Here is a 27,541-nt window from a genome sequence, read left to right as displayed (position 1 = left end):
ATCGTTTGCAGCAGTACAATATTATGATATTAAGAAATCTGCGTTAATAAGCAGCTTCCCTCCGTAAATTGATCTTTTCCAGAATGTTTTCGTGTGGCACTGATGAGTGGAAGGATGTCAGGAGAATCCCCTTCAAAACGGGGAGGCGCAATTGTCGCCGTGCTCGGTTTTCCTTTACATGGTCTTAAATTTGATTTCAATCCATCAATAAATTCACCATTTCCTTGCATTAAATTTTAATACCTCACTCCTAACCTTATATCAACTCCCTGATTTTTAGCCACCAATCTTATAAGCGCCTTTTGTCAACTTTGAAACAGCGGTAATCATCTCGACAGAATTCAGGAAGTAATATGGAGCTGTGGGAAAGTGGAACCCCGCCCACCACCGGAGGGTGGGCGGTGGATAAGGCAAATTGTTATTCTTGTGAGAAATGAAATTCAGCATAAAATCCAATGAAATTATGGTTTCATGAATCAATTCAAGAATGCAGATTACACACGCTAACGCATCCCTCCCGCACATACTATCCAAACCGTTCATGAATCCTTTGCAGTCATCTCATCCTAATGAACTCCAACTTCTGTGAATACTTTCTGCAGGCACGCGGTGAATAGTACTGAAGAGAGTGGATCTCCGTGCCTAATTAATGCCTTTGCTTGTCGCCATTTTGTCGTTTTACTTGTGGAGCAGTTGTCGTTGCACGGTTCTTCCAAATATTTTCGGGGCATTATGCATAGATTTCCTGCATCCCTTTTTAGGATATACCTGCTTTACCACTGATGTCTAGAGTGAACCAAATATAGTTTCGGAAACTTTGAAGCGTGCAAACATAGGCTATTGTATTACCACGAACTTTTGTTATGTTTGTTCATCTTATAATCGGATGACACGTGGTTGGTTGTGGCCCGAGAGGCGTCCAGACTTACGTGGCATTATTTTGGGCGCCCGCACCTGCTTATAACAATTTTAAGGCTGCTCTTATCCCGAAGGTCTTTGGCATCTTTAAACTTAATCTGGTCTGCACAGGCCATGATCCTGATCTCCAATAACCGCTTAGTGCTCTTCCAGCTTTCGCCACCGGCGTGTTTTCTATTCTTTAATAGCTATAGCGCAGGTTCGTCCTAATAAACATTGATTGTACTTGCGCTCCAGCTTGCTCCCCTGCTGGTTTAGTTGTCTCACACATAGGTTATACTTCGCTCATGTTACCAATCATTTATTCATGGTGTAAATATGCATTCTATTTTCTTGTATTCCTTCGCAAGGACTGCCTAGTCATTTGGTTAATCGCTAATATTGGTAGTTCTATCTCCGCTAGCAATTATCTTATTACCTATCTCATTACCAGCGGACACCTAATTGATCACCCTAATTTTTCACATCCTTCAGATCCCGCTCTTATGGGTTCACAATGTTTCAGTGTTCTTCTAAGCGTCCGATATGTCCTAAGTTTTAAGACACTGCACACAGGCGGTTGAAATTTCAAGAGATTTCGCTGGCACAGTTTATCATTGATTCTTTTCAAGCACTTCGGTTCGTATGAGCTCCTGTTTAGGAGCAGAACGAGGATAGTTTACCAGTGCACTCGACAGAAACCTCTCTGCAGTTACATTTTACATGCGCCAATTCATAGGTGTGCCGTCAGGCTGAAAAAAATTACTGGGTCTCTTAGACATCTCATAAGAGGAAAATGGCGAAAACCTACCCTTCCTCTCCATCATTTACTTTTTATCCGCGTTCATTGCAGTGCTACATAAATTAATTTGGTTTACAGGAAAGGAAAGGCGCGGCATATCTGTCACACTTTCTCTACACCATCGCTCCTGTCGCGTGGCGTTTATTGGCGCGCGTTCAAGTGTGGCATTGCAGATGGCAGGAACGCTAGACAGGAACTAATCGCATGGAATCTCGCGGAATATGACATATCTCGCGCACAAATCTCGTGCACAACTCTCGCGCACGAGATTTCGTCCCATGAGCCTAGAAAGGCTTTACCTTAATAAATTTATAACAATACCTGTGAGCAAAATAATATACTTTACCTCTGTTCTTTCAGCTGCTGTGCACAGATAGCCGCTTCTTAGTGATTTGGCTACAAATGTATATATCTCTAAATCGGCTGTAAAAATTGCGCCCTACCAAATAGAAAGGTATATATATGGCTGTTTGCCTTTTACTTCGGCGTGACAGTGGTTTCAATGCTGACGAAGAATCTAATTAACAATATGGATAAATTACTCTGCAGCCCTCCACTACGGCTCCCCTTTCTCTCTTTCCACTTTCACTCCCACCTTCATCCCTTTTCTTAAGGCGCGGTTCAGGTGTCCACATAGCAAGTGTGGCAGATACTGCGCCTTTCCCTTCCTGTGAACCAATTATTTATATTTATATGGTTTTAATTTCGAAAGGTGTGCCTGACAATTATGATGCGCAGTTCCCTGTGTGTTTCTGGGTAACTTTCGACAGCCTGGTGCTCCTTTGCATGCGTCGATGTTCTACTATGAGAGCCTACTCGCTCTTCACTGACGTCAGAATACGACCGTCGAGATTCTTCTCCGCAATTTTTAGTCACTGTGAAGAGCTCGGATCCTGAGGCGTGCGCTTTGGGTTTCGTGCCTTATTACTTTACATCGTTAGCTCACAAAATGACACTGAAGCCGACCACCTTCCATTTTTTTTGCGTTGCCGAAATCGATTCCCAGCTTCTTCTGGGTATATTTATGTTTGCCACAAAAAAAAAAAATAAATAAAAAAAAAACAGAAAAAAACAACGCTGACATTAATGAGAAATTTCAATTTTCATTTTTTTTTCATTACACATTCAGAACTCCTGATCACTAAACAGAAAATAACTCCATAATCACCTTCTTCTAGTGAATAAGTGACTCTAAAGACAACACTAAACCATAGCCCCTGATATCCGCCCTTAAAAAATGACAAACGTGCCGCCTCACTACAGTTTACCGAAAAAAAGCGGCTGGTGGTCTCGACACCTGAAGTGTCGTCACTACACTGCGATGTCACATGACCAAATATCTTCGTTAATGCAACCTCTTGACCAATAACTATTCTAGGACACTTACAATGAGCACCTTGGCTCGTTAAATACGTGAATATATATAGTATATATATATATATATATATATATATATATATATATATATATATATATATATATATATATAAATTTCGCTCTTACATTTCTCTTGAGCTGACCATAAAACGGGTTACTGGCCCTCTGTGTATGTGCAGTGGGCGGAGGGTCTGCCGGCGCTGTGCTGGCCAACCGGCTGACGGAGGACATAGGCGTCACCGTGCTGCTAATAGAAGCGGGAGGCATAGAGAACGAAGTTTCAGACATACCCCTCATCGCAGCCACCATGCAGATGTCGCCACTGGACTGGGCCTACCGCACAGAGCCGCAGAAAACGTCGTGTTTCGGCCTCGAGGGAAGGGTGAGTGCCTATATGTATTTGAAGACATGCTAAGACACACTCACAATACGTACAGTCCTCTTAAGTATGTCTTAAGGAGGCCGATTTAAGAAACAAAAACAGGGATAGAACGCGAACTCAAACGACTAGAACTGAGTACCACAAGGAAGCTGTCAGGTGGAATTTTGGTATATAATTTAATACTCTTGAATAGGCATAAACCATAAATAATATTTTCAGCCACCAATTTATTTAATTCAAGGTACCACCGTTCGAAGATAAATGAGCTTGGTGTTAAAAATTATAAGAAATGATAAATGATGTTTTATATAATTTTTTGTCCGAAATATCACGATTATTCCCATTGTCAATTATTAATTGCTAATATTTACTCTAAAGACGGGAATTGTTCGCTTGTTCCTGCTTCAAACGAATAGCCAATTTCTGCAGAGATCAACGAACTTTAAACCCTAGCTGTAATGCCCTAGTGAGCGTTGTAGATAACTAATAAAACAATAGGTACGCCGTAAAGCATCCATTACACTAGCCGTCCTTATAATGGTTGGTTTGTTTTAGAGCTTCATCGATAGAGATTTCATTCTGCGAGTTGTATAGTGCACTTTACAATTTGCATCTTTTGAGCGAGAAAGTGCCTTGTATCTTTGCTTATACTTGCTTGTGCAACCATTTGTCTGATATCTTCATGTGCGACGGGCCCGGCTTCACTTCGTATGAGTTATCTACAATTAGGGGCAACACAAGCTCCACTTTTGACTGCGTTAATATAATACACACACACACACACATATATATATATATATATATATATATATATATATATATATATATATATATATATATATATATATATATATATATTGTAGGGGTGTGTTTATTCGGTGAACCCAGATGATTCCAGCCGCTCAGGGGAGACTCGCAGCGAAGCGTCAGGCGTGGCGAAAGAGCAAGGCAGCGAACAACTTCTTCGTCCTTGAGAGCGGCAGCACGCGACGCATGTCAGTGGTTATATCGATGAAGATTACCACACTACAGTTTCCCCCCGGGCTGAGAAGGAGCCATCCTGGCGACTCATGGTGCCGAAAGGACAGACGGATCGTAGTAGGGCTTGATTCGGTCCACATGAACTATTTCGCGTCCACGGCGACGCAAGTCCGCAGATGGCGTAACGGGCTCAACTACGTAGTTCACAGGAGATGTTTTTTGAAGGACTCGGTATGGACCGTGATACCGAGCAAGAAGCTTCTTTGACAGGCCGGCGGTTGTGGCAGGAACCCAGAGCCACACCAGGGAGTTGGGCGCATATGAAGGCGCCTCACCAGTGTCACGATGGTGTTTTTGTTGCCACTGATTTTCCTTTGTGAGCGAACGAGCGAGCTGACGGCATTCTTCTGCATACTGGGCGGCGTCCGAGAGTGGCGTCGATTCAGAAACATCAGGGCGGTAGGGAAAAAGCGCGTCCATTGTGCAGGTTGGCTCGCGCCCGTAAAGAAGAAAAAAGGGAGAGAATCCAGTGGTGGTCTGTATCGCAGTGTTGTACGCGTAGGTTACGAAGGGAAGAACGTGGTCCCAGTTGGAATGAGCGTCGTTGACGTACATGGCCAGCATGTCACTCAGAGTACGGTTGAAGCGTTCTGTCAGGCCATTCGTCTGAGGGTGGTAAGAAGTAGCGGTGCGATGAATGATGCGACATTCTTTCAGTAGGGCCTCGAGAGCGTCGCACAAGAAAACGCGTCCGCGGTCACTGAGCAGTTCCTTCGGAGTCCCGTGGCGAAGAATCAAGTTGTTGAGAATGAACAAAGCAACGTCTCTTGCAGAGGCAGAGGGTAACGGTGATGTTTCAGTGTAGCGAGTCAGATGGTCTACTGCCACAATAATCCACCGGTTTCCAGCAGGAGTAGTCGGAAGAGGGCCATAGAGATCTATGCCAACGCGGTCAAACGGACGAGCAGGGCAGGGTAACGGCTGCAACGAAACAGAGGACTTCTGAGGAGTTTTTCGGCGTTGACAAGATTCGCAAGCGCGCACGAAATGTCTTACGAAGCGGTACATTCCACGCCAGTAAAATAGCAGACGTAGGCGCGTGTAGGTTTTCAATACGCCACCGTGAGCACATTGTGGGTCACCATGGTACGCAGCACAAATGTCGGCGCGGAGATGACGCGGGATGACTAGAAGCCACTTCCGTCCATCAAGCAAATAATTGCGGCGATAGAGAAGACCGTCACGAATGGAGAAGTGGTGGGCTTGGCGGACGAGCGCTTTGGATGAATGACCGGGAGTAGGACTTGAGAGAAAATTCAAAAGTGCATTGATCCAGGGGTCATTCCGCTGCTCGGTAGCCATGTCGATAGTTGTAAGAGTCGACAAATCGTAGGCACAGACGTGGTCAGACGAATTATCTCTAGGCAATGGCGAGCGGGAAAGAGCATCCGCGTCCGTATGCTTCAGGCCTGATCGATAAATGACATGAATGTCAAACTCCTGGAGACGAAGAGCCCAGCGAGCAAGGCGACCGGATGGGTCTTTCAGAGAGGCAAGCCAGCACAAAGCGTGGTGATCGGTCACAACGTAAAACGGTCGACCATACACATAAGGACGAAATTTTCCGATAGCCCAAATAATGGCCAAACATTCCCTTTCTGTGACTGAATAATTAGATTCTGCCTTTGTCAATGTTCGGCTGGCGTATGCCACAACATACTCGCTGTAACCAGGCTTACGTTGGGTAAGGACGGCACCAAGCCCAATACCGCTGGCATCAGTGTGGATCTCCGTAGGCGCAGCCGGATCAAAGTGGCGTAGAATGGGCGGCGAAACCAAAAGGCGGCGTAAAGTGTCGAAGGCTTTATCGCAGGCTGGAGTCCAGGCGGAAAGGTCGGAGCTGCCGGCAAGGAGCTGGGTCAGAGGAGCGATGATAGAGGCGAAGTTCAAGATGAAACGTCGAAAGTAGGAGCAGAGGCCGATAAAGCTCCGAAGCTGCTTCAGGGAGGTTGGCTTCGGGAACTCTGCAACTGCGCGAAGTTTGGTGGGGTCGGGAAGAATGCCGTCCTTAGAAACTACGTGGCCTAAAATTGTGAGTTTTCGAGCGGCAAAGTGGCACTTCTTCAAATTCAACTGAAGCCCAGCGCCGGCGAGACACGTGAGGACATCCTTTAGGCGGAGAAGGTGAGAAGAAAAGTCGGCAGAAAAAACTACGATGTCGTCCAGATAACAAAGACAGGTCTGCCACTTGAGTCCACGAAGAACAGTGTCCATCAGGCGCTCGAAAGTAGCCGGGGCATTGCAGAGGCCAAAGGGCATAACGTTGAACTCGTATAATCCATCCGGTGTTATAAAGGCAGTTTTCGAGCGGTCATTATCAGCCATCGGTACCTGCCAGTAGCCGGAGCGCAAATCCAAAGAGGAGAAATACTCGGCTCCCTGTAAACAGTCCAAGGCGTCGTCGATTCGCGGCAAAGGATAGACATCTTTGCGCGTGATTTTGTTAAGCCTACGGTAATCGACGCAAAACCGGATGGAACCATCTTTCTTGGTGACCAAAACAACCGGAGAAGCCCATGGACTGTTAGATGGCTGTATGACGCCCCGGCGAAGCATGTCGTCCACGTTGTCAGCAATGACTTGGCGCTCAGAGGCCGACACGCGATAAGGACGCTGTCGTAAAGGTGCGTTTGTACCAGTGTCGATTGCGTGCGTAACGACAGACGTGCGACCCAGAGCAGTGTGAGGAAGGTCGAAGGCAGAAGTGAAGTTCTGTAGAAGAGCAGCGAGTTGATCGCGTTGTGCGGGTGGGAGATCTGCGTCAATAGCTTGTTGAAGAACATCGGGTGGTGTCGAAGCGGTCGCTGTATCGCAAGAGCTGAGCACATTAACGTCTAATGAAGTAGGCGTTGCAGGAAGAGTATTTACAAGCGCGGGATCAAGTTCTTCAATACGACCGAGACACTCGCCGCGTAGCAGGACGGACGGGCACGAAAATGGATTTGAGACGTACATTGCACTAAGGCCATCTTCGAACTTGAGGACCGCAAATGGAAGCAGGAGGCAGGGATGGCGTGAAGCGGCGTCGGAAGGTGTGAAGAAGACAGTAGAACTAATAACGCTTTCACAGGAGAGTGGAACGAGGGCAGCAGAAAATGGAGGAATGTCTGTGTCACTGGCGACGAGGAGTTTTGCAGGCCGGGTAGGGACGTCACACAAGACGGTATCACAAAGAGGTAAAAAGGAAACTTCCGCGCGGGCGCAGTCAATAACGGCATGATGAGTGGAAAGGAAATCGTAGCCCAGGATGATGTCGTGTGAGCAGCGAGACAGTACAATAAACTCGATGGTGTATAAGACGTCTTCGATGAGAACACGGGCCGTGCACGCCGCTGAGGGATGAATGCGCTGTGATGAGGCGGTGCGAAGCGAAAAGTCGGAAAGTGCGGTGGTCACCTTACGAAGACGACGGCAAAGAGCTTCACTGATGACTGATACGGCAGCGCCCGTGTCGACTAGAGCGAGTACTGCGACGCCGTCGACAAACACTTGAATTACGTTAGTGGGAGAACACCGAGGACTTGAAGAGTTCGAACCAAGCGCAGTTCTTGCCCCGGGAACTGCGACTGTTAGTTTCCCTCAACGGTGCCGGTAGAACGTCGGAGTGGGGACGGGGAACGGCGACGAGGGGAAGGTGATCGGCGAGTTGTGTACGTTTGATTGTCACGAGATACAAATTCGGAACTGGGCGGATTTCTCGGCGAGGGCTGGTCTGTATTGTAGGTGTAGTTCCATAGCTCAGGTCGAGAAGGTGGAAGGCGTTGGCGGCAAAGGCGTGCGACATGGCCCGGCAGACCGCAAGAGTAGCAGATTGGTCGGTTGTCCGCGGTACGCCAAGGGTTCGTAGGGCGTTGGCGTACCCTTGGAATAGGGACATGGAATGCAGACCCAGGCAAAGGCGAAGGAAGGTTGGAAGGAGCGGCCTGGTAGGAAAGAGATGCTGATGGCATGAGCGGCCTGGCCGCAACTTGGGCGTAAGTCAGTGGTGCCGTTACTTGCGCTGGCACGGGGCTGGGCGGCAGCACAGGGCTGGGCGGGAGCATGGAGCTGGGAGGAAGGACGTCAGCGATGTGATCTTGAACGGCACGCCGTATGGTAGGGGCCAAAGACGGAGCCATGTCAGGAACAAGGCGGCCACTATCCTGTAACTGAGGGACCAGCGATAGCTGGCGGGCGACCTCTTCTCGAACGAAGGCTTTGATTTGCTGAAGTAAAGGGCTGTCCTCTGATGGGGTAGAACCGCCCAGCGCAAGTGTAGAGATGGCGTCGTCTCTAACACCGGACCGCCGGGTAGAAGCGCGCTTCTTACGAAGCACGTCGTAGCTCTGGCAAAGCTTGATCACGTCACTCACCGTGGCAGGATTTTTTACCCAGAGCATTTGGCACGCGTCGTCAGAGATGCCTTTCATGATGTTCTCGATCTTATCCGCCTCAGTCATTAGCGGATCGACACGCTTGCATAGGTCCACGATGTCCTCTATATAACTAGTGAACGACTCATCGACTTGCTGAGTGCGCTCACGCAAGCGTTGTTCTGCCCGGAGCTTGCGAACTGCAGGGCGGCCGAACACTTCTGCAAAATTCTTTTTAAATGCAGACCAAGATGGCAGGTCTGCCTCATGGTTGCGAAACCAGAGGTTCGCCACGTCAGTCAGATAAAAGATTACATTGCTTAGCTTGATAGCGTCGTCCCATCTGTTGTAGCTACTGACGCGCTCATATGCCGCCAACCAATCGTCGACGTCCTGGTCAGCTGTGCCACTGAAGAAGCACGGATCACGCTGCCGTAGAGCTCCAGAACACAGCACGGTGGTTGGGAGGGGCGACGATGTCGTGGCAGTGTCGTCCGGCATGCTGGAAGCAGAGGGTAACGTGCGGCTTCTTAGTTCCAGGGTGGACGGGAACGTACCCAGCAGCACCTGCACCAATTGTAGGGGTGTGTTTATTCGGTGAACCCAGATGATTCCAGCCGCTCAGGGGAGACTCGCAGCGAAGCGTCAGGCGTGGCGAAAGAGCAAGGCAGCGAACAACTTCTTCGTCCTTGAGAGCGGCAGCACGCGACGCATGTCAGTGGTTATATCGATGAAGATTACCACACTACAATATATATATATATATATATATATATATATATATATATATATATATATATATATATATATATATATATATTGGTCACTGCTAAATATTATTTTCGTGTGGTACAGGAAAGCTAACTAGATTCATTACGCTTGATTGTTTTACTTTTTACTAATCATCAGCGTGCTCCGTTTGCCACTGTTTGCAGAGGAGCCCGTGGCCAAGAGGCAAAGCACTGGGCGGGTCTAGCGTGATAAACTATATGATCTACATCCGAGGGAACGCTCATGACTACGACCACTGGGCCCAGAATGGATGCGAGGGCTGGTCCTGGAAAGAAGTGTTCCCTTATTTCCTCAAGTCAGAGGACAACCGGGATCCATCCATACTCGCTAACGGTTAGTAGATGGGAACACGTCCTACAGTTCACAAGGGGCCTACATTTTCGGAGTGCTCATTAGCATCTTACGGTGACCTGTTGAATGTTTATGGCTTCTACGGCTGGTTAGACCTCACTCTGACTAGATCCGTTTTTTTTCACAGGGCACCATAATCACGGCGGCTACCTCACGGTGTCTACTCCTGCTTACGCGACGCTTTTGGGTCATGCCTTCATTGAGGCTGGCCTCCAAATGGGCTACCCTAATGTCGACCTCAACGGACCCCAACAAACAGGTACAGCGTGATGAAACTACATCTGTTTTCTTAAAGGTATATTTAAATTTTTTTTCTAGAAATGTACGTCTGCAATTTTTCGTAAAAAAAAAAAAAGTAAGTTTAGTTTTTACCTTTCCGTTTTACGACACTGCCTGAGCTGGCAGCACCTGGAAACTCGGCTATGTCACGTGGTTGTGTGACGTCACACTCTCCCCTAACCAATCGGTGCCCAGCGATGTCACCTGCCGACTGCCACCTGACAAGTGCATACTCGTGATTTCTCGCTCACAACTGCGACTGCACCGACGCCAGAGTTCCGAAGAAAGGAACCTTTAACGTTAACTGTTTTAGTCTCTGTATAAGTAGAGAGCTTAATCTAGATGTGCTGTCGATTGCAGTTCAAGCGACAACAGCAATGGAGTAGGGAGAAAGCACAGTTGTGCAACCTATAAAAACGTGCGCTGCCATCACGACAACCGTTTTTTTTTTTAAAAAAAGAGAAGAAAAAAAAAACGCTTATTAACTTCACTTGGACGCTGAAAAGGATAATTTATTTATTTATTTTTGTTTATTTATTGATCTATTTATTGATATGCGCATAGAAAATAGAACAGATATACTTTCCGGCTTACTATGCGCCAAGGGTCGTCACTAACAACACTGCTTTGTAAGTTACAAGTTTCATACAACTTCATTGCTTAACAGATACAAGAAACTGAATATAGTAAAATATAAATGCATTCCCATTGTACAAGACTGTCGGGGGGACCTCCCCAGAGTACTAGTCTGCGGTATAGGGGTGTGTTCTACGAGCTCCGCCAGATAAGCACTATACTTTACATTAATCATTGTAGAAAATAATAAGCTCATTAAGAGCCTAAATTGTGTAAAGTAGAGATTGGCAACAGTTCATACATTTAAAAAATAATGGTCAGGTGTACGGCCGTAATAAGGTACAGTGCAAGTGCATCTCAGACGTCTTTATGGCTAAAGTGAAACTTGGTCAAGCTTCTTACCCCTGCGCCATTTGTATAAGAAAGGGAAGTAAAGAGGAAATACAATGACTTGATTTTAATATCGCCAATGCCGTATAGGCGTGGCATAATATTCGTGCTTCACATTTTTTTAATGACAGAATTTAGGTTATGGTATTGTTGAATATATCCGGTTTATCATTAATGTAATTCCGGGTTTCCCTGTAACAAAACTTCTTGACCGGCGGAAAGAGTAATTATGCCATCAAGGTCATGTGAGCACCGAAACACCAGTCCGAAAATGTCGGTGTAGTGGAAAACGGCAAGCACTTTCCGAGTTTTAAAAAAGTTCCTAAAAGGACTGTGAGATGCATCTCCACAGGCCACTGATTAACGTTTTTAACGTCTAGAAATGAATGCTTCTGAGCATTCTTCCAAAAATATGACCTCTTGTAAGGAAGCCAGATATTTATTATCATTAAAAAAAAAAAAAAAAAGCAGCCCTTTTTTTATTTCGTGGGCATGTTCGCCCTCGTGTGACTGTTAGATTTGGAACTAAATTTCTTTTGAATCATACGTCACAGCTTCGGAGAACTGCAGAATAGACGCACTACAGATTTGTAAAGATTGTTAGGCTCCATCACGAAAGTAAAGATGAAGCTTTGCGTCACTCGTAGCTAACGCGAAACACGAGATAGCCGCAACGTGGTCCCGCATACCCTGCTGCTGCTGAAGGCATGATCTGTAGTCTATTTATATTAGATGCATTGGAAGTAAAAGCGGTCCCAGAACGCTATTCTTTATTTTTATGTGCGTTCTCTTTGCAGCTCGAACACCATTACCTATAGCCATGCGAAATAAGTTTTTCTTGTTTCGTTTTCAGGTTTTGCCATACCCCAAGGTACCATTCGAAGAAGTGCTAGGTGTAGTACACACAAGGCCTTTATGAAGCCAATTCGGCATCGAAAGAACCTGCACATCACGCTGTATTCAATTGCCACCAAGGTGAGCAGTCATCATTCACGTCGATGAAAACTCCAGTGTTGTCCTAAATTGAGTGGATCTCGCGAGGGCAGCCCTGTGCATTTAAGCATCGTCGACATGTTTATTAAGAACCCCAGTGAGCTCCCTGCTGTGTATCTTGACTCTATATTATACTTATTTTGCAGTTGCAATAGATTTCAGCATGCTCAAGAAAGATAACTCGACAAGAGAAGCTTATATAACTCGTAAATTCGTTAATGTAGTCTTTGCGTCATCCGATCAACATTCCTCCTGAATTGAGCAAACAATTTCTCAGCTTCTGGTGTATATCCTCAATAAGCGGCTGCGTTCAGCTTCAGGATATGCGGATTGAAATGCAGCTGTGATTTCAGTGTATCGTTGTCTCGAAAACTGCCTCTTGCAGATCCACTTCGACGAATGGAACAATGCCCGCGCCGTCCAGTTCGAGCGCTTCAAGGTGCCGCACATGGTGTTTGCCCGTCGGGAGATCATCCTATCCGCGGGCTCCATTGGCAGCACGCAGTTGCTGCTGCTCTCCGGCATAGGACCCAAACACGATCTCCACAAGTTGGGCGTAAGAGGACCCTCTCTTTTTCCGGATTTATATTTCGAGGTGAAATATTTGAAGCAAGCAAGGACAAACCAGAGGAGCAAGACAGCTGATGACATAGATTGCGATGTTTAACTTAGATTTGAAAATGTGTTGAAACCTTAAGGAGATGCGTAAGCCCTGCCTTGTGGGTATCACACAAGATAGCGGCTTGTACACTGTGCTCAGAATGCAAAGCGGCGTTATTTATTCTGCTCGAGCGCCCCATCTGGACAGCGGTGGGTACATTAATTCGCCCGAGGTTCTGGTGGCCGCCGTATGCTGGCGCCACAAGATACTAACAACAGTTACCAACAAAAGCTAGAAACAACAGGATGGATATGCGTGCAGGCAGTTTTCTACTTGCTAAAGTGATTAATCTTATATATGTTGCATTTATAACAAAACGAAGACTCGTTAGCATGTATCAGTTAGACAGCCATTTTACGAGTAACACCAAATATGAGGAAATAAACGCACTTTGTTGCTAGAGGTAATATACAAGTTATGAAACGCTTTGAAGTTTTCTTCTATGTATGTATATGTGCATGATGTGTGCGAACAACCGAATTTTTGAAAGCGAATCAAATATGAATATGGAAAAGAAATGTCTTCGAAAATCAAATCTTATATTGAATATCTGATAGCAAAAAAAAAAAAAAAAAAAAAACTGGACCAATAAAACATACGAAGCATTGTTCGTCTAGTTTATTTCAATATTTGCATCATATTTGGAAAAAAATTAAACTGAAATTTCGAAGCAGCGTATACGTTACTGAAAAATTGTATATGAGGATTATGCAGAATTCCGTATACAGTTTTTCCCGTATACAGAATTCCGTATACCTGCATGAAATCGAGGGGAGTTGTAATATCGCTGCTAAATACAATAAACGCTAATTCAGCCCTCAAAGAAACAGAAAAAAATTGTTTGAATTGATTTTATTAAATATACCCCTAAAGGCTCTCAGTCGAGTGTATTACATGTAAGCACTGGTGCACAGTACAGAAAATAGAAATGAAGCAACAACAAAAGACAAGCACAATGGTACAATAAGCTAATACATAATATTAGTAAAATCGCAAAATATCTACTGGAAAATAGCTGTCAAAAAGTGCGTTAGACGGTTAGAAGAATAAGAGAAGTGTTTGTACAAGAAGATCAATACACCTGGATGAAACTTTGTATCAGCAGAGCGCACACATTCAGGAAAATAGAGAAGTTGTGATACAAATGGGGATCACAACCAACCAGCCCGGCAGTTCGTGTTATTTTGGGTGAAATAGTCGGAATAAGCAATTATCAATGCTAGAAAAATATTTGTGTTATTAGCTCCTGAATCTTGTTAACGTTGTTTTCTGCAAATATGTGGGGTGGCATGCAGATTATTCCGTTCGACTGTGGTGGAAGGTATGAATGATTTTGCAAAGGAAGAAGAGTGGCATGAAGTGCGTTTAACTTTGAAAGGGTGATCGCGGCGCGGAAAAAAATGCTTCGATGGTTAGAAGAAATGGTCATGGAGCAAGGCCTGATGATAAAGTTTATGGAACAGAACCAGGCGGGCAAGTTTATGATGATGTGATAAGGCATCAAGTTAGGCGCGCGCTTTTGGTGTGGTGACGCTGGTATGACCAGAAAAATCCGGAAAGATTATTCTCATTATAGAATAGGACTGAATTACACAAAGTTGTTTGCATCATCCTAATGGACCCCTTGCAAAAATAGTTAAGTAGGCTTTCCCACGCTGCTTCTTTCCCCAAACATGGCGTCACTGGCCGCCAGAAAAATGGCGATATAGAGCTGAAATCGCATGTTGCTTCTACACAGATGCATGTAGTGGTAATAGAGCAATTATGCAAATATGTTCTGATGCATAAATGATATGAATTATGGCCATAATATAATGTTGCAATACATTGCTGTTCCGCCATTAGAGGGGAATGCAGCATAGAGGTGAAGCTGACTTAACATTTATGAAAAGGGTCTATTGTATGATTTGTATCTGATTAACATCTGCACGAACATTGTGTGCATATAAGATGAAACCGAAGTACAAACGATGTTTTTTTTTTTTTTTTATGGTTTCACCAAGTGTTTTGCTTTGCTCGCATTTCCGGAAGGACCTCACAAAAGGAAAGGTCCCTCTTAACAAAACGGCCCCGTCGCGTTTTGAAGCTGCTTCACTGCACTGTCAACGCGGTCAAGTATTGCGGCGAAGTGCGATGGAACTGCGACGAATTCGAAACTTCTCAGTGTATTCGGTAATGTTTCTTATTTGCGAATATTTGGTAAATTCTTCCTTCTCGTGGCACAGTCTCCTACTCTTTTTTTCTGATATAATTAATCGCTTTCATAATACAGAAACTCTTTTCATCTGTAAAAAAAACGCAGAACGAGGGAATTATTTCTCCTCTGCAGCCGGACTCCACTAAATCTGTGAGAGACGAAGGAGGCCACACGGCTAGACTACAACATTTCATTTCACATGCTCTCACCTTGAGCGTTCAGCTAAGAGCCTAATATACCTATATCAGCCCGGCTCGTAAAAATTGAAGGCAAGCGATTTTTTATCGACTGAAAAAGAATTGTGGCCACATTTGGTCTTTCAGTGGCAACTAAACAACCCTGCGCATATCAAACCGCTTCAATCGTACCATTTACTATGGTAGGCTTCGGACCTTAGTGGGAAAGGAGCATACTCGACCGTGCCACTCAAGTTCATAAGGCACATTCAGGACAAAAGCAAGGTAGCCTGTACTAAAAAAAAAACCGTGTTCTAATTCCAAAGAAACCGCTTTCCCTAAAGGCACTGCCTTTACAAAGTAGAAAAAAAATTACTGGCGTCCGAGTTACAGGCGGAGTTAGCACGCAGAATGAATATGCTTAGGCCCATTTTTGGGCAGGGATCTCTGAGCCGATCTTACACCGCCATTATCTTCAACACACTAGGAAGTACGCGTCTGTTTCAATAAAAATGTCAAGCTTTTGTAATTACTGATAAAAGTGGTCTTCAGTCATATTTTTTGGTGATAACTATGTCTTTTTCTGCGAGGCAAGACTCGTTATATCCAGCTAGAGCAAGAATGTTTATTTATTGAGAGCCCCAGTCGGATGGCAACATGATGCTTTGCTTAGTGTCATTTTAGGTAGAACAGCCATGTAATTAGCAGTGCGTTTGTAGCAAAGCGCTATGGCTCCTTTCAACCAAGATGTTTTTGAAGAGTTTATCCACCTTTATGTTGAATTTATTTGGTCCCCTAACGTTACTAGATTCCCGAGATATAGTGCTGAAAATGAAGATACAATTTGGGCTTCCCATTCCGAAATAAAGTGAGAATTTTAGTTTTTTTAATTTCCTTCACAATCAGCTATTGCGAAAACGTGGCGCAAAGTAAGCTGGGGCATCGAGGCTGTCAGGACCACAATTAAATCCGGCAGAAAAGCCTTGTTGCTTCATAGAAAAACCTTTTTTTGCATGAGGCAATTTGGCGGGACTTATTTTGTTTTTTGGTGCTTGTTTATTCAGATTCCCTGCCTAGCGGATCTTCCCGTCGGTTACAACTTGCAAGATCATATCTATCCTGGTGGCATGAACTTCTTGGTTGAGGAGCCCGTGTCCATGGTGCAGACGCGAGTGTTCAACCTCAAGCAGATTCTTCGCTACCTCACCATAGGGAAAGGTAAGAGGCTGAATTTGGTAATTTGGTAAGTGGCAAACATTGCAGAAATTCACGTCCACTCGGCGTGCTTGAAAATCAGTCAGCTCTAGAAGGATGTAAATCAAAAGATTTTGGAGCCTGAACCGTAAAATAATGGATCACGTGATTTTGTACGCAATCAACCAGTTGGACTAGTTATGATAATTGCTTCTGCTGAGATCGATTATTCTTGCAGAGGAAAGTGTTACTTTTCAACAATTCAAAGGAAAATGTACCACCTTGTAAACGCCTCTGCGTAACATATGGACTTGAATATATACTTCATTGCGCGTTTTATTGATCATGTACTTTACTTTTATCTCCAAGTAGAACTCATTTGCCCCTTGCTTTTCGTCACTGTGATGAAATGCCTTCTTTTCTCTACGAAGATATATACATCCAAATGTATTTCGCTAACTGTCTGATGAGGCGATCTTGCTTTCTCCGTTACTTATTTTTGGTTGCTGTCACAGGGAAATGTGACGTATTTCTTTCATATTTTTCCGGGTTTGACCTGCATTTAGGCCTTATTTATTGGGAAGCCCAGCTTTGCGTATTGCTATTCTCATCGATCTGCTGCTGTAAACCACCTGTCAAGATGGGGATTAGACCTCATTAGGAGACACTCAAGTCTCTTTTAGCCTCTCACCGCGCGCACCATGCAAAGTTGTAAGAAATATTTGATGGTGATAATGAAATTCGTACATTGGACAATGTTCAACTGAATGAATTAGGGTCTTCATAAGGGGCTCAAACAAATGTAAACTTGTGCAGTGCATTATAGCTTTCTGTAAAAAAAAAAAAAAGAACGAAAAGAAATCCGGTATTAGAGGCTCACGTATAGTGTTGTTCCCGAATGTGCGAAAGGAGAAACCCTCCCGTGCAGGCCAAGGAACTTTAGGTGTAGACTTGGATATGTGCAGAATATTTTGGGACTTCGCAAGGCTGCTAAATCTACGTGCTTTTTCTTTACCACACTCGTTACAGGCCCTTTAACACTTCTTGGTGGCGTCGAGGGCCTGGCCTTCATCAACACAAAATACGCCAACAAGAGCATGGACTGGCCGGATATCGAGATCCACTTCTTGTCCGGATCTCCAGTGTCCGACGGAGGCCAGACATTCAGGCGCACCGAAGGAATCAGTGACGAGGTAATCGGCGCTTTAAGTCTTATTATTCGTTGGTTCAACTCAGGAAGGCAGTCGTGTAGAAGGCAATTATATAAACAAAAACGGGACTCTGCTCGGTAATGTGCTGTCACCAAAATAACAAGGCAACCCATATGTGTCACCACATTCTATTCGTCACATTGTATCGCTTGTAATTATTCTGCACAAACAGGCTGGTGATGACTCGATATCAGTGTTCTGTTTGCCGACTAAATTTCACCACTTTTGTTTTTCTTTGTTTTTCTTTTTTTTCTTTTTTTGCAGCTTTGGGAGAAGGTTTACGCTCCGTACGTGTACGCGGACACCATGTCCGTTTATCCAGTGCTTCTGAGGCCCAAGTCACGCGGTTATATCAAGCTACGCTCAAGGAACCCACATGACCCGCCCATACTGGATCCCAAGTACCTGAGTCACCCCGAGGACATCATGACTATGGTTGATGGTACGTTAAAATTTGCGTGAAAAATTTTAAAGTATATTTATGGTTCCGAGGAATAAGTCTCGATTCAAATATTTTAAAGCGGAGTCGTCACAAAGCGGCCCTTTTAGGTACCATATATAAGGCAGACTTCATGGAGAGTGTACTGTGATTTTATAATTAGACTTTATTTCAAAGCACCCTTGTCACAGATTAACGGTATTTTAGTCGTACTTTTCACTTTAATTAATCGAAACACTTAGGACCCTTTGGCGAAACCTCGCTCGCATATCGACGACCCTTAATCCCATGCTTCCTCTGGTGGTGTGCGGGTCAAGCGACAGGTTGCATAATTGCCTTCTGAACCCTCTCTGGCAGCGTCCTCTCTATTCTTCGTTCTTCTATGACAGCGCCCACATTTCCAGCGACCGGCCCCACACATCAATTGCCCAATGAAGAAGTAGTATATTAGGTGGGCACTGCCCCGCGGGTTGGACTCATCCTCTAACTCAGGGCACCGCTAGCAATACAAATTACATCAAACAGTACTGCAACACTATTTCTCTGAGAAGGCTACCAAACTCTCTTCCGTCGGGGCGATTTCTTCCCACTTGCTCCTGCGCACCGCTGCTCCATCCACACTGACGCTGCTAGTTAAATTATTTCCACAGATGCGCTGCCACGCGCCACGCCTACTTACTTCTAACAATAACATGGAAAAGGAAAAACCACATAGCCGGTATGTGGTCGTTCCCTTTCCATGTTGTTGTTAGAAGTAGGTGTGGCGCAACAACATAGAAAGGGAAAGACCACATAGCCGCTATGCCAAATACCATCTGGGTCCCGGAGCAGAAGGAGATGGAAGTTTCTGGTTTCTGCTCTCTATAACTACGCCAGAGTAAAATCCTAATCGCCTCCTCCGGCCCTCTTTCTCGCATCAGACGGACAAGATAAGGATACTTCGTTCCCCACTGCACAAGGTCTCAGTGTCAAAAAAGGGGCTGAAATGCATTATGGGTGCCACTCCGAAAGGTGCCATTGTAGAACCAACCGGCAGCGCAGTCATGTGCAACGTTATTGGTGACGTTGGTCAGGTGTGCCTCTCCCCAAAGATGGCTTCCGCCGTAAGAGGGTCCCGCAAAGCGGGCTGCGGCGATAGGAGGTCGGGTTGGTCTCCCTCGTACACGGTGTATGTGTGGAAAGGGGAATGTGCCCACGTTACAGGAAGCAGATAGGCGGGGGGAGGGGGGGGGGGGGCATGCAAAGACTCTCGTCTGGAAGCGATTATAACGTCGAGAGGCGGCCTTAGGTATAATGATAATTATTATCTCAGGCCTGATATCGGCCTGTCTAATTTGAATTTGGGCTGCAATATTTGTTGACCCGTCTTCATCTTTTTTCTTCATTTCTTTCCCCATTTGTATTTCAGCGATGAAGTTCTGCATCGCAGTAGCCGAGGCGCCGGCTTTCAAGAAGTACGGCGTTCGCATGTGGGACTTGCCGTTCCCGGGCTGCGAGCACTACAAGCACCTCAGCGACGAGAACTTGGCATGCATGGCGCGCACGTTCACCAACACCATCTACCACCCCGTTGGCACGGCCAAGATGGGACCAGTGTGGGACCCAACCACTGTCGTCGATCCGCGGCTCCGGTTGGTTTTACATTAGCTTCTACTTGAAAGAAGCCCTCACATATGGGCGCATTCAGCACCTGGTGCGCAGTGCGCCAACTTATACTACAGCCGGCTACTGGTCAAGCATTCCTTCCAAAAATGCTGGCACGAGAAATTTTTAAAACCCGCATTTAATTAGGATTGCTTCTCTATTGCAGCCCACAGCTTGGATGATATTGCTACAGCTTTGGTTTTCAAACCGTTGTCGGCGAGCGAGATTGCTTGCTGGTTATAAATGCTGACGTAACAGGTGACAGCTGACCATGAGAAAAATAAGAGACATGGAATAATGAGTGTCAAATAAGTCCCGTGAATAACGTAATCATTTTTCAAAGACATCACTAATGAATTAGGTTCAAAATTTCTTGAAAGCGTCGTTATTAAAAATAAATGTGCCCTTCCGAGTACAAAATGGCACCAAGCTTAAAACGTTTTATGCAGCCTTCATGACGTCTTGATGCCAAAGGCGTTTCGTCGTCACAAAGCTATTATTGTGTTTGTTTTGTGCATGCATTCAACGATAACCTCAAAATATGATAAACAGCAGTTTGACCTTCTAAGATGAAACAGACAGCGATAAACCGTAACAAGCATCAGTTATAAAGAGTGATAAAAATGTCTGCCGCTATGGGGAGGAGGTGTCGAAGTGGGCTCAGAATGCACTGCAGATAAAAGATTATTGCTTTGGCAGGCGTGTTGACCAAACTCTGTAGAGCAGATCAGAGTTGCTTTCCAATTACGTGGTGCTAAATTCAGGGAAAGTTTGAAGACAACAACGCCGCCATTCGTTCGTTTTTGAGTGCTATAAGCTAGAATACTTTAGTCACAGAGTTTATACAAAATATGAGCTCTGCTTAAGTAGATATTTTCCGTAGCGTTTTGTGTTGAAATTCCGAATGAAATGTAGAAGCTACAAAGTAGTTCAATGTCAGCATGAACAATTTAATTTTGCCAGCTAGCATTACAACAATCTCAATTATCACTGATGGCGTAACAAGAAACACGAAATTGAAGTGATGCCAGCTCAACGTTTCTTCCATGCGATCTAACCATAAAATTGCAGGTAGGTGTAATTTTTTACCCCAGGTTCAAAGTCCACAGACACTCATTGATATTTTTGAGGGTTGCTATAGGAGACAAGACAAATATCCGTTTTGCTTTGGATTATGTGTTGAACTTTTAATGATCATATTATATAACCTGTGCGCTGGCGAAAAACGTGATGGCTGAATGTTTTTAGTGAAGCAAAAAAAAATATTCTCATGCCCCATCAACTCCCAAATCAGATTATTGCTGAGTTCTTGTCTGTGTAAATAAATAGTATGATCAAGAAAATGATTCGAAATTTGATGGCATTTGACATCAGCGTCTCTCACACAAACCTTTCTTCAAGAAGCGATCGCAGGGACAAAGTGCGCATATAAAATTGCCTTAGAAAATAGGCAGTGCAGAAAGCAATACCTTTAACCACTACCCATTTATTTTTCCTTTATCAAACGATTAGCATATTCGCACTCTATTAGATTAGCATAGACCTTATAGGACTAATGACAGTTCCTAATTTAGGAAGCCTAAACTTCCCACTGTCAACAAACCAAGGGTTCCAATTGATATTCATTGTTTTTCAACGCATTTTGTTTCTTTGACAACCCTCTGTATTTCATGCTTTTCAAACTTCAGCCTGTGACAGCGAAATCCTGCCAGTTGTTAACCATTGCATCGAAAGCAGAGGCGGGCAGCTTTAAACAGGCGGCCAACAAGAGCAAAAAAGAACCTTGAACAGTGTGCGGCTTTTAGTCATTTCTTGAAGAAACACCTCCTACTGCTTCCAATAAGATTTTTGTGGCAAAAGTTTTATGCGCGCAGTTATGAGCTGATTGAAAGACAGTTATTCTGCCCAGTTCTCTTAGACAACAATAAATGCAACTAGGGCCTAAAATTAATGCCCTCTGTGCAAAGCCAACCTTAAGAACGTGTGTGGAAGGTATAACCAGTACCAAGTGCAGCGCTGATGTAGGTGGTAAGCGCAGCGTTCGGAAAGGTTGAGAGCGATAGCTTGAAAGCAGAAGAGGTGATGCAGGGGTGAGGAAGGGCGTTGACGCGGCGCCGGCCATCGCACTTGGGAAATAGCTCTACTGACACCTTCGTCTTGCAAGTACGGGAATGTTAGAGCACAGCCTCGGCAAAACTAAAGCATTCAAAGGACATAAACCTGAGCTGTGCGATAGAGGATGTTGCTTGAAAGTCCCAACTTTTGTAGAGGCGAGGAAATTTTTCTTCACGCATTTATTAAAACTGTAACAACGATGATGTACATCGAACCTTACAACATGCAAAATAAGTTGGCCACCTCTGTTCTTTAGCTTTGACAAAAAGCTGAGCACGTCGCTTATGGCCACCTATAGGTAGGAGGATAGATCATACTGGTTATTTTAGTGAGGTGGGAAGAAAACAGCGTCTCTAAAACACCTTGCATTTTGGCGGAAGTTCCCCGTGAAAAACTAGAGCAGAGAATATGCGTGGTAAAACATCACAATTCATAAGCGTAATCGGTTGCGATGCACTTTTGCAGCAATCGCAGCGAGCGTTTCGTTAGAGCGCCTACAAATGTTTTGGTCCCAGCTGTGGAAATAGCTTCATCACAGATGTGTAATTCTTCATCACTTTACTCCCTATATAGGGTCAAAGGCGTGCAACGACTGCGGGTCATCGACGCATCAATCATGCCCACCATAGTGTCGGGAAACACAAACGCGCCGTCCATCATGATAGGTGAGAAGGGTGCCGACATTGTCAAGCAAGACTGGGCCCACCATGACCAACTCCGTCACCAGCTGCAGGAGGCGGCTAAGCGCAAGAGGTGACCACCGCCGGCTGATAGAACTGAGACACCAGCGCTGAAGACTAACGTCTCATGCCCCTTTGCCAAAGACTGTTAGCGAGGCATTGATCACTTCGCCAACGCACTGCGCACTGCATGAACTCGCAAACCGTGAAATCCAGTGTGAAGGACAGTGAACCTGTGCCTTGTTTTTGCTGCTGCCGCTTCTACGAACCGGGAACGAACAGTATTCCTAGATATATGTGGTGGTCGTCGAGTGCCGGCCGGCGTCTTCAGCAAAGCAGAGCGCCCAATGGTGTTCACAGCTTGTCCGTTGAAGCGAAAGGCTTCAGCAAACTGTTTGTAAGGATAGTTTATCGATTGAGGCTCACCAGACTGGCAGGGCTGAGGGAGATAAAGTTCATTCTTGTTTCGTTTCCTCACTGCTTGATACATTTAAGGCAAGCAAGCTGCGGTTGACGCCACCAACTGCTTACGGATGTAGTGCGACCAATAATGGGAGTCTTAATTAAGGACCACTTCAGTCTTCGGTTCTGAAAGAGGCTAGCGAAATGCATTGTAAGTGAGATGCAGGGGTTTGTTGCTGTTCAAGTAACTAACCTGCTCTGAGGTCTTGTTTTCTGAAATATAAGATATCAACCATGGGAATATCATGTCAGTGTGGCTGAGGCCACAACTCGACAAAGAAGCGTGACAACAGTTTTGAAGTTGTCCGTCTCGCGTATGAATTGATTTCGTTTCATTGTTTGAAGTTTTCGGATCTTCTAGAAAGCAAGGTTGGACGCATCTATTATGAATGACAAAGTTTATGACACGTGGATGACGAGTGTAACATGATCTATTGATAGAACAAGCATTCAGATATTAGCAGGCGAAAAGAACAATAATTCGGTGTCTCCAAAAATGTTGTTAAGACGTGGTGCTGCTTATACTGTTTAAATTACTGATTGTGGCTGCTTATGCCTAACGCCAGAGAATCTTTACATTACATGTCTTATTGAACACTATTACATGACTCACTCTTCCCCTTTGGATTGCTGCCGCCGATGTATAATACTATCAAGGTCTACCTGCTGAGCAATTAAGGAGCAAGGAAGCGCTATGTGTGTCCTTTCTAACTTCGTTCTCGTCCCCTTCGAACTGTTTCATCCACCATAAAGGATATATATTGGTTTCTACATACTACAAGGTCAGTCTCTTTGATATGACAGCGCTCTGAAATTTCTATGCTGTGACATTGCAAACACCTATAGCGCAGGCATAGGGACATGCCACTCAAAGCTCTCAACACCCCCCATAGCCTCCAAGAAGCAACAAAATATGATGTATTACCCCACTTGCGCAGTATAAGTTGTGAACAGGCTGCTGCTAAATTCTCCAATTTAAGCTAACTTGGCAAAACTTTGGTTCAAAAGAAACACACACGGCTGCCCAGATGCAAAACCAGCTTTATGCTTTTTAGGTGGTATATGTGCAGTAGGATTCGATAAACGCCAGATAATCTGCTTCGTGCGAATGCTAGACACAGTATTCAGCTGTTGAAGTGTTCAGTTTGAAGTGGTTAAGCCTCTAACCATGCTTCAGATGAATACAAGTTAGATGATAGGTCGAAAACTTCAAACATCTGAAGAAACATTGCACTATTTGTGCGGTAGAGGCATGGCTTACTTATACTGTAGATGGCTGGAGCTCCTTGAAGTTGTCGCTATGAGTGTACTCTCTGCAATTCGCGGTTCACCTTTGCCAACTATTTGTACAAATGTTGCCAATGCTAGTGTTGTGGTGTTTGTGTGTGAGAGTGTATGTGACGGTAATTTAATAACCTCGTTTGTCTGATGCATCGTCACTGGCCCTGGAGGTACAACTGCAATGCTCATGTCCTCGTGTAACCATTCGGGGAATATGCCGTGTGATAAAAAGTGAATGACAAGCTTTGAATGGCTGTGCGCTGGATGCACACACTCTCAATGTGACAAACGCAATTGGCACTTGTTCCACGTGTGCAACAAAAAGCCGCCCTTTCAATGAGCCAGGCTTCGGTAATTCCGCGCTGATAAAAATGGCATTAAGGTGTCTAATAAGACTAGAAATCAATGGCAAGTGTAACTATTCATGCATAATTTCAAATCGCAACGAGTTTTTGTTGGTGTGACGTTAGCAATTATTCAGTGAGAAGAAAAAAAAAGAAACATTATTCATGTTTTCTATTATTTTCTTTTGTTATATTTTGTCCCCGTGTGTGTCTGTGGTTAGGTTTTGTGCTAGAAAAGTCCACTTGGGCAAATGCTCTCAAGTCTAAGTCACAATGATGTTACTTATCAGCGCATATCATGAAGGCCAACAAGCTGTCTTCATGGTACCTAGTTTCAACTGCCTCAGTAAAATACTATTAGGAAGTTCTTAGCTTCGATCGTTCTGAACTTATCAACCCACATTGCTAATATAATTAGATATTTTATAAACTTGAAGCAGTGGGCTGGTAACCACAATGAACAAGTTTGTAAACTGAATAACTTCAATGTGCCAGTTTTCTTCCTTGCTTTGCTTTATGCTTAAATAAATCATTAAAGATCGAAGCTATAAATATTCAAGGGCCTTTAATGAGCAGATGGTAACTAACGTTTTGCATGTTTAAACTTCCCGTCTAACTCCTTACAAATTTTATCGTGATTGACGATATTTGTAGCATGAATGTACTTAATTTTGAAGTTTCAAAGTCAGGTCATTTGCAGGGCAAGCAGTTTTTCACTGCTCTTGCCAGGAGCATCTTGCGCGTGCAAGGACACTAAATGTTTAAAATAACCTTCCTCATTTGAGTGATACTGCCGCACTAGAAAGTGTTCACCTGCCATGGACTGGAAGGTGCAATGCTCGACAGCGTGACTAATACATATCTCTGATACCGGAACTGTTTGGTTTCTGTAAATGACATTGGATGGCTTCGCAAATACTCCTGGCGATTGTTCAATAAATACAATGGCAGGTCTAAAACCTGCGCGATTCTTCTATGGTGTCTTTCTTCGCTGTAGTGTAGAAAATGCGAAAAGAATATTCTTGCTTACAAGAGTTGGAAAATTCGTATTTCCTGCCCTCAAAAAGGTCTCCTCTCACAGTATGGTAGCTTCCATCAGCCATTATTGTGATGAAGGAACCTGTGAACAAGATTAAACAAAATTCTTCATTTTTGTGAGAAACTGAGCAACTACATTCTGTTACTGCGGTGTGCCTTGAAGATGCTGTGGATACAGAGAATTTTAACGCCGCAGACGGCCTTTCTTCCCTGAAATGGTATGTCAAGCAAGAAACAGGTACGTGGTTTCACCGTAGTAGCATCCAGGTCGGCCACAGGGAACTGGCGTTTTTTTATACGGTATACAGGAAGCACAGTAGGTCACAGGAGAAAGGAAATTTAGTGTTTGAGCAAATATGCTGGTGTGCTAGAGCGAATGTTTTTAAGCGCTCCTCGATAGCAATAAACGTTCTGGACTAACAAAAAACTTACGTTGTCCTGAATTTCCACACTGAAGCTTTTTCACTGGAGCTTTGTTTCCAAGGCTTTGGCTGCCTAGGTGGATTCAAAGGAAACATAATACGAACGTAAAGAAACATGAACATGCAGGTATTTTAGCAACCTAACTGCCTATCCGTCTGTTCCCTTTCGCATTTGAAGTAGCACTGAAATTAATTATGTTGACCAGTTTTACACGTGACCAGAATCGAGGACAATGGTCTAGTTGCTCTGACACTTTCAAAGTTACCCTTTGCAGTTCTTGAGAACCTTTTTGCACGGAAATATAATTGGAACTAGCCGTTCATAACCCGTGAACTCTCCATATTTGTGCATAAAAGTGACCGCAAAAGTGATGTTACAACACGCCAAAATCTTGGTGCAACTCTTAATTAGTCCACACAGCAAACTTCTTAACGAGCACACGAGGGAACACGCTTGAGGAGAATGATATGTACGCAGTCGGATATTTTTACAAAATAAGGCATCATGAAGAACAAAAATAATGTTCCAGTTCTTCTTCAGCCTGCTGCAAACAGACACCCAAGGGCAGCGCGGAGGCAATGGGCGCTTAGGGCCATTGAATAGGAGTTCACGGGTACAGCACACAAGCTAGGAAAATGTGAGAAAAGTTTTATTTCTCTTGTGTGGCGAAAGAACTAAACATATAAGAAAAAACTTGCATTGCTGTCAAGATAAAAAAAGTGACAATTAAGCGTAGAGCCTCGCCAATTAAACGTGGCTGCATGAAAACACTGGTGGAGAGATGATGCCCTGGGGAACAAGGAGGCGTTCCCAAAGAGGTGGAGTTGATGCTGGGCGCTCCTAAGTATAAAACCGCTTCAGCTGACCGCTCATTGGAACATTGCTTTTAGTCGCTCCACGCAAGTTCATCTGTAAGCATTATGTTGATCCTGACAGCGACACGCTGATTTGGGTCAACGCAGTTCGTTTTTCTCCACGCTGCCACGCTGCCTGCCAATTCCGCGCCGCAAGCATGAAGTCTTTCGAGGCGTTCAGAAAGGTAGTTTCATTTTTCTTTCCCGTAGTTTGGACACAAATATATATTTGCGTGAAAACATATTGGCAGGCTAAATGGTGAAGCATCTTGTGAAGAAATGTGTTTGTTCTTTGTTTGCGCTGTTCCTCATATGTCAATACCTATTCGTGTTACTGCTGTATTTTTCCTTTGTTTGGTTCAATTTAGTAACTACACTTGAACATCAAGTGCAGAAAGTTTGGCTGGTAACCCTGTCTTTGTATGCACTCGGTGAACCTACTGTACGTGGTCATGACGCCACACTCGTTACCGTGCGCAGTGTTAGAACAGACTTTATTCGGCTTGTGGACGGAAAGACTTCGTCGTTTATTTGATTAAATCTAATGAAAGCATATATAGCTTAGGTTTGAGTACTGGACGTTATGCTGC

At 44.5% G+C, this 27,541-nt stretch overlaps 1 protein-coding gene across 1 annotated transcript; it reads left to right on the top strand.

Annotated features, from left to right (window-relative positions):
* Positions 1-3,290: 3,290 nt before the first annotated feature.
* LOC146172676 (glucose dehydrogenase [FAD, quinone]-like) lies at positions 3,291-25,552 on the top strand. Its single transcript, XM_084583238.1, has 10 exons — positions 3,291-3,458; positions 9,787-9,976; positions 10,122-10,253; positions 12,093-12,214; positions 12,618-12,788; positions 16,331-16,484; positions 17,490-17,653; positions 17,936-18,113; positions 19,519-19,741; positions 22,443-25,552. The coding sequence occupies exons 1-10, from the start codon at positions 3,384-3,386 to the stop codon at positions 22,624-22,626; spliced, it is 1,593 nt and encodes a 530-aa protein (XP_084439364.1). The 5' UTR covers positions 3,291-3,383; the 3' UTR covers positions 22,627-25,552.
* The last annotated feature ends 1,989 nt before the right edge of the window (positions 25,553-27,541 follow it).

Source organism: Amblyomma maculatum, chromosome 11 (genome assembly GCF_055883805.1).
Source record: "Amblyomma maculatum isolate TAMU_Amacu chromosome 11, ASM5588380v1, whole genome shotgun sequence".
NCBI classification, from domain to species: domain Eukaryota; kingdom Metazoa; phylum Arthropoda; class Arachnida; order Ixodida; family Ixodidae; genus Amblyomma; species Amblyomma maculatum.
Note: the sequence above shows the minus strand (reverse complement) of the source record. Positions and strands in the feature narration are given on the sequence as shown.

What these genes read in the sequence shown, in the direction of transcription:
- LOC146172676 (XM_084583238.1), top strand. Translation starts at nt 3,384, where the DNA reads ATGCAGATGTCGCCACTGGACTGGGCCTACCGCACAGAGCCGCAGAAA. An exon ending in TCCATCCATACTCGCTAACG is followed by an intron (nt 9,977 to 10,121) that starts GTTAGTAGATGG and finishes TTTTTTTCACAG; the next exon opens with GGCACCATAATCACGGCGGC. An exon ending in CAACGGACCCCAACAAACAG is followed by an intron (nt 10,254 to 12,092) that starts GTACAGCGTGAT and finishes TTTCGTTTTCAG; the next exon opens with GTTTTGCCATACCCCAAGGT.